A 12,244-nucleotide genomic window follows, 5' to 3' on the forward strand; every position below is an offset into this window, starting at 1 on the left:
CCCTCTCATCAGCACCAATGGGGCAGGGAGGGATTGCAGACCTAGACTGGTTTCAAACCATTAAAGAAAGACGACACAAGGGTTTAGGGGACATCAGCAGGATCAATGACTGCAATTACAAGAGGAAGCATGCTTTGCAGCGATAGTTGGACATTATATTTGGTTGCCCCAAAAAACGTCATTAGGATAACTGAATAATGCAGAAATGATTAACTAAATAAAATAATGTAGGCCTAAATAAAATAGTGATATATAATGTGATAATAATATAATGAAGTGATAGTAAAAGTAGCCTAAGAGGAAATAATGATTTCTCATTGGAAGGCCATTTTAATGTTTTCACCTTATAGGTGAATATTTTTAACTGACAAACAGAATTGAACTATTTTACTGTAATGACATGGGACAAAAGTGTCAACAACTAGAATTGCATGAAAAGGAATCAGTGCTTTATCTTTGCGTTACACATGCAGTGATATCAGATGTTGTGTATGGAAGGTCATTTAGGATTTTTTTTAGGGGCAGTTTGAGTCTAGACGTTTTTGGCAGCTCTGTTATTTATGTTTACGGTGGCTGTGAGTCCTTGCAGTTAAAATACCAGTTGTAAAATACAAATCAATAAAATGTCTGGCTTTGTTTCCCGAAGAAAAAGGCTAAGCAACACATTATTCATCCTATTTACTTTTGTTGTCTTTAAATTAAGCTAATTAGGCCTATAAATTACTACACCAAACCCTCCACCTAAACCTAATATTTAGTACAATCTCAAGTTTAAGATATTAAGACATAATTTCCTTAAGATGTGTATAATGGTTTTCATTGTGTAAATAGGCTAGCCTGGTTAAAACCAGACCATTCTCAGTTGTAACTGAGTTATGGTCTGGCAAAGCGTCATAGACAAATCATTTCCAGAGGGGCGTCACCAACGGACGTCGCAATAGACCTAAAACCAATCAGAGCGATGAAGGAGATGACGTATGCAGAGCGGCGGAGAAACATCTCCGAGTGTTGTTCTTTGCTCGGTTTTTAACTAAAAGGAAACGTTCAAATCGCTTAAAACAGACGCGATAGCTGATTCGAACGAGTGATGTTCGACGGCGGCATCCATCTTTGTAATGTAGGCTACAAAATCTGCTTCAAAATCCCAGCGCTGTCGTCATCGTGTAAAGCCCGCCCCAATGTTTCTGATTGGTGCCTCGATTTCGACGGATTGGAAATGGGCTTGAATGAGCTCTTTGCCAGACTAACTTTCAGAGCAAATTAGTGCTGCACGATTAATCATATCGCAATCGTAATCGCGATGTGAAGCCTATGCGATTATATGACGCAAAATACTGCGATTTTATATGAAATAAACAAATTAGGGCTGTTAACGCAGCATCTGTTATTTTTTGTCATCCTTTGGCTAGTGTTACATGATCCCGCTCTTATTCATGCGAATGCTTTAAACCATTCTGCGAGACAAGTCAAAAGAGAGCGCGCTGCCTGTGAATGTCCTCCTGACTGAAAGACGCGCGCCAGAATAGTTCTCTTTCCGCTTGAAGTGAACGAACAATAACACACACAATTATGCCAAAATATAATGTGTCGAGTGTCTTCATAACATAAGAGCAGTCTTATGATGGTCGTAAAGAGTTGTGAGAGAATAAGGCGTGTGTGAGATCCGCGTCTCTGTCAGCAAGGGCCAGCATCCAATAATGCTTTCTGTCAGTAAAGTTGATCAAAGAACAAAGGGAACAGAGAAAAACACTCACTGCTCTTGACCAAATAATTTGTGTAGCTTTAAATAGGATTTTAGTCAATAATTTATCATTTATGCAGCACAGACTGTTTGATTATTCAATTTCTGTATATGTCCTACCTGTCAGACAGGAAGAGCACAGGTAAATATGACATTTATTACGGGTTTATGTGAGGATTGTTTGAAGTTCACTCAAATTAAAATTAAATTAATTTTTATCCAGACATCAATGGCTTATTGATCATTATAGGTGTTATCAATCATTTAGTTGTTGTTGCTAGTTTGAGTTGAGAAATACACATTTCAGAATTATCACTAATCTGTGTGTGCATTTTGCTTTAGAACCAAGCAAGTTGACTCATGGAACCATTTGTTTATTATATCGCAATCGCAATATTGACCTCAATAATCGCAATATGACATTTTCCCCAAATCGTGCAGCCCTAGAGCAAATCTAAATTTGCTGTAAGTTGTCTGGGTTTTCCCAGGCTATAAATAGGCTATATTAATAGGCTAAATCTTGTCATCATAGTTGGCATTTCTGGAATAATTGCTAATTAATTTATCCTTTTTGTGACCAGAACAGCTACTTATTAGGTTGAAAATACGTTTTGTCATCGTCATTAAAAATATTTGTTATATCTGTAGGACTGATGGTGATATTTTGACATTTTCTGAAGAAAATGTGTAGCCTACAGTAGCTCAGAGTTGGGCAAAATGGCTAGGACTACTAGTAGTCTTATTCTCACATTACATTAAAAATACTTTTAGAATCAATATTATTAGGTTGAAAATACGTTTTGTCATCGTAATTGAAAATATTTGTTATATCTGTAGGACTCGTTGTGATTGAATGGAGAAGTCCGCAGTGCAACATTAAGGGGGACGCATTTAGTTGTTGCACCGTAGGAGCGCCGGTGGTGTTTTAATGGAACACCGGAACCTCTTCCGGTCTCTTTCGAATCAGCTCTGAGGAAAGATGGTGAGTCTTACATCGCCTTGCCTTCAAAATCCTCAAACATCTGATTCGTGGTTTGTTTTAAATCACTGTAACATTAATAATACCACAAGCATATGTATTCAAGACTCAGTATCATCTATTATGTTTGTGATTCCTCTATAATGAGAGGTTATAGATGATTTTATTTTTTCGGTTAGCATGACGCTTAGCATTCCCTACAGTTTTAACGAACTCGTGAAAATAAACCGGTTAGCTTTAAAACGATCTCCAGTATTCATTTAAATCGTTTAATTGTACGTAGTTTTAATATATTTGAGACTATAACGGTCTAAATTAGACAGTAAAGGAACGAGCTTTAGAAACTAACATTAGTTTTATGGTTATCGTAGTGGTGTGTGTGAGTTTACAATATGGTTGGCCTGTGCAGACTTGTTTATTTGTATTTTTTATAGCCTTTTAAGCTGCTATTCTAGACAGCATTTTTGTGCATAATAGTCTCGCAGCCTAGTGTGTTTCCTTCCCTAAACAGTTTATTGGAAATCATAGTCCATGGTTCGCTTATATCATTAAATAGTACGTTAGCGAACCATTCTTTCTTCCTATACATAATTGTTGGGTATCATAGTCTCAACTGATTTAGCTTCCTTCATATCATTATGGGCAACAACCAAGCGAGCTGCTTTATTAAACCACATGTTTATGAATTACAATTTAGTGAGCTGACTACATAAACAAACAGCATTTTTGTGCACTATAGTCTCAGAATAGACATTGTAGTGTTAAAGCCAATCAAGCTGCATATTGATGAATGCTGTCTATGTAGGCAACCTTATGTATGAATGAGACCATTTAAGCAATGTGAATTATACATTTCTTTTGTTTTCCAGACGAAGGGTACGTCATCTTTCGGTAAGCGTCGTAATAAGACGCACACTCTGTGCCGCCGCTGTGGATCCAAGGCGTATCACCTGCAGAAGTCCACCTGCGGGAAGTGTGGCTACCCTGCCAAGCGCAAGAGAAAGTGTAAGTTCACAGTTCAAAGGTTTGGGCTGACTTTGCACAGTTAAAGGTTCAAGCAGCTTTATCGCATTGGTAACATTTAAAGTGCCCCAATTATGCTTTTTCGAATATTGCCTTTCGTGCAGTAATATAGCTGTTTGTGAATGTAAAATGTCTTAAATTTTAAAGATCAAAGCGCGCGACATAGTTGTCTCCTTAAAGATAGAATTGATTCTGAGCTGCTAATGTTCTTTCTCACTTCCTATTTACTAGGGGTGTAACTATATTTGAACCGAACCGAAAAACCGCGATACACCACCCACGATACGTATCGCGGTACTCTCATGGCGAACCGAACATGCCCCGCCCAGCCCCGGCTCATTGCACCTCATGTGTTATGTGTACACAACGAATACAGGGCTGTTGCCTAACCACCATTAACTACATATAATCGCAATAAGCTCAGTGTTTTATTACTTTTGATAATAAGCAAGGTGTAATCTTTCAAATTATGTCTATTTGATCACGAAATGCAAACAATAAATGCCGTTTTGGCGCTCTTAGATGTGGCGTGACAGATATCACTGTATGCATGCGGCAGCGCGGAGCGCGATCATCTCTTCCTCAGTTACAGAAAAAACATGAATGGACACCCGAAGGTATGTTGAAAGATACAGTATACTTACTGAAAGTATACTCATAACTCGTGTAAACACTCAATCAGTGTTTCAACAGCGGAAATACGTCAATAAAACGCTTAGTTTTTCACATAGCTTTATATTTACCTCAGGCAAGTCATTCAGTGTCCACAGCTTGCTGGTTTGCTAACTCTTTCACTAAATAAATGCTATATATTAGCCTATATATTATATTTTACTTAACCTGTTTATGATATCTTGATTATTTAATGTATGTTTAAAATAGTTGTCATGAAAATAACAGCAACTGTGTAAATTATTATATGACAATAACAAATTAGAGTAAAAACATGTTAATGCAAAAATTGCCTTATGTGCAGTTTACATGTTTTCATACAATTTGTTATTTGAGTGTTGATTATTATTATATAATTTAGGTTAAAAGTCTAGGCTCTGTTAAGCTTTAATGTTATAGTAATGTGCAAGTAAGGGCTGTAGTTTACAGCATTAGCAGATAATTTTGTTATCCTTGAGAAACGTTTACTTGTAATTGAATTAATTTAAAGACAAGGACACAATTTGTTCATTAAAGCACTGTTTAATAAATAATAAAAGCAATTTTAGGTTTCTAACCCCCCCACCGAAATGAACCGAACCGAACCGAGACCTCAAAACCGTGGGACGAACCGAACCGTCAGGTTTGTGTATCGTTACACCCCTACTATTTACAAAACAAGTTTGCATAATGCCAGTCTAAGGTCTTCATTGGCTGCCTGTGAACAACGTCTACTTTGACCCTCAAACACTGTAGTTGTAGCCGAGACTGGAAGAGTTTGGTTTGTTGTCGACATGTTGAGAAGATGCTGTTTTCAGCTCTGCGAATCCACTTTGATGCACTTCAAAAGATGAGGACTCAGACATGTAAGCGTTCGACCAATCACAACAGACTGAGCTGTCTGACCAATCAGAGTAGGCTCGTGGAAAGAGGCGTTTAGAGACTGGATTTTCAAATGAACCGTTTTCTGACTTTTTGATAAATTATATGTTGAAATGTATGTTTTTTTTTGTCCTTTGATGCATGTAAACCTATTGTAGGAGACATTCAACCTTTAAAATGGCATAAAAGGGGCACTTTAAAGTAACATTAAAAATTAAGTAATAATAGGGAAACTGCAAAAACAGCTGTGTTCTGTCTGGTGTATTAACTTACCAGTGATGACCAAAAAAAACAAATGTCTGAACAATTGACTGTCCAGTGATAACAGTGTTTTGAACTGAGGTAAGCTTGAGATGTTGATGAACAGAACACAGGTGCTCATCTGGTCAAATGCATTTTTATGTTTTCATGTGTGTGAAGTGTAATGATTGCTTTTGTTTGTAGACAACTGGAGCACTAAGGCCAAGAGACGCAGCACCACAGGAACTGGCCGCATGAGGCACATGAAGGTTGTTTTCCGCAGGTTCAGGTGAGTAAATGTGCATTCAGATCTTCATACTTCTAAGGGTGTGTTTACACGACACCGTTTTCAACTGAAAACACAACTTTTTATGCCTTTTGGCCGTTCATTTACACGACAACTGTGTCTTGGGGGCTGAAAACGCAAGCTTTTGAAAACAATGCCTTTATCGTCACCATGTGAACAACAAAAATGTGAGTTTGTGAAAATGGTGACGGCCTGCGCATGCTTTACGTGTTCATGGGGTGTTTCTTAACAGTGACATCATTAACTACTGGCCTGGCATGCTTGATACAGCCTTTTTAGTCATTTTCACAGATCCGTGTAAACGGGACCGTTTTGACAACATTTCCATCTCTTTTTAGTACATCGTTGTTGTGTAAACACCCAGAGTATATTAGATTTGCATGAATTTTTTTTTTTTTTTTTCTAGTTCAGAGTTTCCTTGAAGCATTTTCAATTTATTTTTTTTACTTCACAATTAGTTTTTTATATATATATATATATATATATATATATATATATATATATATATATATATATATATATATATATATATATATATATATATATATATACAATCCTTTTATATTTTTATTTAGGCCTTTTTATATATTATGCACTTTTCTTTTGCACATGACTGACACACTGAGAGGTCTCAGCAGGGTTGAGGTTGATGCTGTGGTATTTAATTGTAGTTAAGAGATCTTCCTGTTGATTCTGCACTGATACTTGTCCAAAACTCGAGTGCATGTTGTCCGGTTAGATTAGTTGGCTTACCAATGATGTCCAAACATAAATGTCTGAACTAATGACTGTCCAGTGATAATAATTTTGTACTGAGGTAAGCCGGACCCATGCACTCATAGATGGACTTCTGTTAGGTTCTGTTTTCAGTAATCTGTTTTTATTCCTCAAATTAGTGGATTTTTGAAACTCTTGTTGGATGGGGATTTTATTGCATATATCAGATCTATTGATCATGTTATGAGCTCGTGAAAAATCCCTAAGGCCATTTAAATAGTTTTCTTACATGATCTGTGTGCTGTAATGCTAACTGAAGTCTGTTTTCTGTGCATTTCAGAAATGGATTCCGTGAGGGAACCGTGCCCAAGCCCCGTCGGGCAGCCGTGGCTGCGTCCAGCTCCTCGTAAACTGTGTTTCCAATAAAAAGTGATGTTTGAAATGTCTGTCTGAATGCCTTATTCATTCTCAAACTGTCTGAGAAAACAGAATTAATATCAATACATACCAAATGCTTAATTGAATATATATGCTTTATTGAATTATGCTATAATTGGAAAAAAAAATACCATAGTGAAATTATTTGGTCTTTTCTAAGTTTTTCAGCTTTCATGGAAGCTTTAACCAGAGTTGAGATTTTAAACTCCGATCAGCTGTGTTGCAGTATAAAATTCTAATGCAAACTTATCTCGCTAGAAAAGTCATTTTTAATATGTACATTTTCTTGGGGTTGGGTCAACAGCAATAAAATAAGACCCTGTATTTTAAAACTTTTATTCAAATCAGGCATAATCTAAATACTTTTTTCTTTGATACAAGAATGTGTAGGGTGTCAAAATTGTGAAAAGTCTTCTGAAATCCTCAGTAACTCCATGTTGAGAATCATGTGGGAAACATATAAAAATAACAAAAACGGTGAGAAATCTAAAGCGTGTAAAACAAATGTGTCAATGATCTAAAGTGAGAACAATGGGGAAGTGAATCCATAAATGCATTTTTGTGAACGGAACAAACCTGTTTGGAGTTGCTGCAGAAAGAAGCTGTGATCGTGAACTTTTTTTTTCTTGGATTGTGTGCTTTGACAACATGTGATGTGTTGCAGTTAAAACAGCAAGTGAACATTAAATGCACTAAACCCAGACAGAATAAATCTAGACTCCGCTCAACTGAAGTTCTAGCATGAGAGTGGCTGAATGGCTCTAGACCCAGTACTGTTTGGTGGTGATGGGAGGTGCGTGGGGTCTGTGTTTCGGGATGTGGTTCTGAGTGACGTAACTTGGGTCGTAGTAATCCCACTCCAGAGCGGATGCCCAGACTGAGCCCGGGAAACCATCACTGTCCATAGAAAGGATCCGCAGAGATACACCTAAATGAACAATTAGGAGAATTCAAAGAATGAACAAACTCCAAATATACACTACTGGTCTGTCAAAAGATCGGAATAATTATGTTTTGGAATTTTTTTCTAAACCAAATTAGGATATTACAATGATTTCTGTCATGGCTTCTTAAAAAAAAAACCATCTTTCACAGGAATAAATTACATTTGAAAATATACTGAAATAGAAAACAGTTGTTTTAAATTGTAATAATATTTCACATTACTACTGTATTTTTGATAAAACAATTGCACCCTGGTGAGCAATATGAGACTTCTTTCAAAAACATTAAAAATGGTAATTATTCTGAACTTTTGAACAGTAGTGCTGAGCATTTAAAGGTGAAACTCGAAAAATTAGAATATCGTGCAAAAGTTCATTTATTTCAGTAATTCAACTTAAAGGGTGAAACTAATATATTATATAGACTCATTACATGCAAAGTGAGATATTTCAAGCCTTTATTTGTTATAATTTTAATGATTATGGCTTACAGCTTATGAAAACCCCAAATTCAAAATTTGAATATTGTGAAAAGGTTTTCATATCTGTAATCATCAAAATTATAACAAATAAAGGCTTGAAATATCTCACTTTGCATGTAATGAGTCTATATAATATATTAGTTTCACCTTTTAAGTTGAATTACTGAAATAAATTAACTTTCGCACAATATTCTAATTTTTCGAGTTTCACCTGTATATAATCTTAAAGAACTTTTGAATGCATGAGATCACAAAACTGGCCTGCACTGGCTCCGAAGTCACTGTCCAGTCCAGAACCCCCCGCCGAGGGGCTTGATGACGCCACATAACAGGAGATCTCCGGCGGGATGATGCTGGCGGACTCGCACTCCACATGGATCTTATCCAGAGAAGCATTCTCCAGGTCCATAGTGCTGCTTCTACGCATGGAAGTCATCCGGATTGTGAACTGTAACCATAAAATGCAGTAAAAACAGTCGGACGAACAGTGGCATGGTAGGATCAAACATATTTCACTGGGAGCAAAAAACGGTACCAAATGAGACTATAGTAATAGGCTACTATGTTTCTACCAATAGTATAGTGAGGTGTTTAAATTGTAGTGCCATTAGGAAAATTAACCATGATTTTACTATAGTAAAAGTGTAGTAACCATAGTTATTTTGGCAGTTTTACTACATATACCATGGTTAATTTGTTGGTTCAACTACAATAATCATGTTTGGGGGTTTTTTGTAGTAAAACCATGGTTAATTTTCGTAACACACACTATATGAAATTGGCAATCAAAATTACCATAGTTTTAATTACCAAAGGACCATGTTATTAATGGTGGCCCATAACCACCATAAACATTGACATCTTTCCTTATACTCAAATTAATATTCAATAGGCCCATAACCATAAACATGGACATCTTTCCTTAATTCTCAAATTAATATCCATTAGGCCCATAACCAACATAAACATTGAAATCTTAATACTCAAATTAATATTCAATAGGCCCATAACCACCATAAACATTGACATCTTGATATTCAATAGGCCCATAACCACTAAACATTGACATCTTCCTTAATACTCAAATTAATATTCAATAGGCCCATAATCACCATCAACACTGACATCCCAATACTCAAATTAATATTCAATATAGACCCATAACTACCATAAAGTAAACATTGACATATTTCCTTAATACTCAAATTATTATTCAATTTTATAATGTAGGCCTATCAGGATCCAGAACTAGTATTTTTTGGACATACTCGTGTTTTTGACCCTACCCCATTTGGAGTCACATTAAGTGCTGGTGAGTTCGGTGGGACCGTGTTGACTCGCTCCGTGTCCGAATCACTGGACAGCAGCAGAACCGGTGCGCTCTTCCTCCAGTTCGGCACGCGCAGTGACCCGGACCCGGCGTAAGTGGCCCCGTCCGGGCGTAGAAACCTGGCGCGCTGCCCGGTGGCCCTTCTCTCCGCCGAGGAGGTCAGGGATGAGGTGATGGGTGGCGCCAGCATCGGTTCCGAGACCGAAACATAGTTAGTCTTTCTGTTTGGAGCGAACAGAGGCTCATCAGAGAAGCGGGTGATTCTCTGGCGGGTGGAATATGAGGAGTGCATGAGCGAGGTTTCCGACCCGCATCGGTCTCTCTTCCTCCGGGTCATGCGGAACAGCTTGTATCCCACGAACAGGCAGTTGAGAAGCAGGAGTAAAAGGACGCAGGGAATGAGCACCAGGATCAGCAGGGCCAAACTGGACACCGGGAGGCCCTCGGGTAAGTTTGATGAGGGCACAGCCGATCCCAGCTGCGACATTTCATCACAAATCAAGATAGATAATGTGATTTTGATGTTTACACAATTTCACCTGTGATCATTAATGTTTTCATGTAAAATATTATCTATAAAATGACTAAAACTGACAGTCGACTGTTGAACCGCAGGTGCTCCCCATTGACATCAATCAATTGATGCGTCAAGAGCTTTCTGGCTTTTCACCGCTTGAAATCGACAGTTTACAACAACTTTACAGTCTTACCTCATAGACGAGAATGCCTTTGGAGTGTTAAGCCGTCTTTTTTTGTTCGCAAGCCCTCAAAATAGCACAATAATGAAGGTCAATATTGCAGGGAGTCCTATTTTTATTTTTTATTTTTTTGAGGACTTTCAGCTGAGGTGAAATCAAGACTGTGATATCTGACTGGAAAAACTAGCAAAATCACCCGGAAAGTTCTGGATGCTAAGGACATGCTTAGGAAAGAAACATTGGGTGACAATATGAAATGTAGGTTAAATAATATTAATGTAGCTATATCATGTTTTTGCTACTTTTATGTCGCTAAACGTCACTCACAGGTTTGTGAGCCGAAGGCAGGATTTATAAATGTAGGCCTATTCAAATCTAATGTATTTTTTTTAATGTTCCCAAATCATTCTAAATAAAAACATACAGTAAATCTTAAAATCCCGACACATGGCCTTGATGTAGCCTAATTATTTCTTAATCAGTTTTTGCTGAGGGGAACGTTTGGTGTTTTGTTAGCCACTGTTGTTATTGTTAACTAAAACTACTATAAAAAATCGTTTTAGTTCATTGAAATAAAATATTAGGCTAATATTAAATAAAAAAAACTAAAATTATTTTAAAAATCCAACTGAAATACTTTCCTGTTGAAGTAGGCCTAAGCTAAAACAGGAAAAAACTATAGGCTTAATAAAAATGTCAAAAACACATAAAATTAGGCTACTTAGCCTACCTAAAATTAAAATATTTTAATAAAAGCAAATTCAAAATATTAACTCTATAAGGGGATATAAATAGGCCCACTACTAACACCGATATTCTTTTATTATAGTAAATATTGTAGATTGTTCTCACCATGTAATTGATTTCTATGGCCGAGAGAGGGCAGTATAGACCAGTTTAAGATTGCAGCCGTCATTCATTTCCATTAGTTCAGTTGTATGCGAATGCAATCATAAACACAGTACATGTTGTTTCTTTGTAGCCGTCAAACAAATAATTAAAATGTGAACCTAACCTTGATTCCTGTAGACATGATGCCCTTTAGATGGTCCCTTAAGCACTTACATTCATGTCCATTCATTTTGCAGGAACATTAATGCAAAACAATTTACAAGTGAGTAATGATTCCACAGAGAATAATACATACCACTTAGGCTGAAAGCACAAATACACAAGCTCTGTAGGTGTTGTGAAATGTCATGAATTGCCTCCTCCTTTGATGTTAGAAGTGAAAAATACATATTTTCTGCATAAATTGTTGCTAATTTGAAAAATACATCTGCACAATGGTGGATTTTCCAAGTGGATGCAATGGTGAGCAAGTATTACACTTTAGATTAACAGTTGGCCTTTTTTTTAGTTTTTCTAAGAAATATCTAGGATCACACTCTTCTAAAAACAGCCATTCTGACCCTGAGTAAGTGTAAGTGTCATTTTAAGCTGCAAGCATGATTCATGGGACACAAACGCAGCTATGACTGACACGAGACAATGTTCTTCTCACTCACACAGTTCATATATTTGCACATTGCCTGTGAAACCCAGTCTGTTGAGCTGGAGGGTGTCATTTCCAAATTTCCCCTTTCAAATATACAGTACACTCTCAGGAACAAATGTGCAAAAATTATATAATAGTAATAATGTGCACACAAATTGGAAGAAAGATTTGAAATAAAATCTAATCAGAGTATATATATAGCAGCTCTCATTGGTAAGAAAAATAAAGGATTTCCTCGATGAAACCATGCAGCACAGAACCAAAAAAATGTTTGTTCTTTCTTTTCTGCTTTAACAGATTCCAGGTTTTCCACA

At 36.8% G+C, this 12,244-nt stretch overlaps 2 protein-coding genes and 2 non-coding genes across 4 annotated transcripts; 3 read left to right on the plus strand and 1 right to left on the minus strand.

The window, feature by feature from the left end:
* The first annotated feature begins 2,571 nt into the window (after nt 1-2,571).
* rpl37 (ribosomal protein L37) lies at nt 2,572-6,982 on the plus strand. Its single transcript, XM_056245112.1, has 4 exons — nt 2,572-2,723; nt 3,590-3,725; nt 5,721-5,805; nt 6,881-6,982. Exons 1-4 carry the CDS (start codon nt 2,721-2,723, stop codon nt 6,948-6,950), a joined length of 294 nt encoding a protein of 97 aa, XP_056101087.1. The 5' UTR covers nt 2,572-2,720; the 3' UTR covers nt 6,951-6,982.
* LOC130079875 (small nucleolar RNA SNORD72) lies at nt 5,543-5,625 on the plus strand. The gene has a single exon (XR_008806620.1). It is a non-coding gene; the product is annotated as a small nucleolar RNA SNORD72 (small nucleolar RNA).
* On the plus strand, nt 6,570-6,647 carry LOC130079874 (small nucleolar RNA SNORD72). The gene has a single exon (XR_008806619.1). It is a non-coding gene; the product is annotated as a small nucleolar RNA SNORD72 (small nucleolar RNA).
* Nucleotides 6,983-7,739: 757 nt separating the features above from the next.
* On the minus strand, nt 7,740-10,454 carry hwa (huluwa). Its single transcript, XM_056245111.1, has 3 exons — nt 9,691-10,454; nt 8,666-8,852; nt 7,740-7,906 (listed from the first exon to the last, which is right to left on the minus strand). The coding sequence occupies exons 1-3, from the start codon at nt 10,219-10,221 to the stop codon at nt 7,740-7,742; spliced, it is 885 nt and encodes a 294-aa protein (XP_056101086.1). The 5' UTR covers nt 10,222-10,454.
* Between the last annotated feature and the right edge of the window lie 1,790 nt (nt 10,455-12,244).

The sequence above is a fragment of the Rhinichthys klamathensis genome, unplaced genomic scaffold, assembly GCF_029890125.1.
Source record: "Rhinichthys klamathensis goyatoka isolate OS25496 unplaced genomic scaffold, OSU_Roscu_1.1 h1tg001381l_1, whole genome shotgun sequence".
Taxonomy (NCBI): domain Eukaryota; kingdom Metazoa; phylum Chordata; class Actinopteri; order Cypriniformes; family Leuciscidae; genus Rhinichthys; species Rhinichthys klamathensis.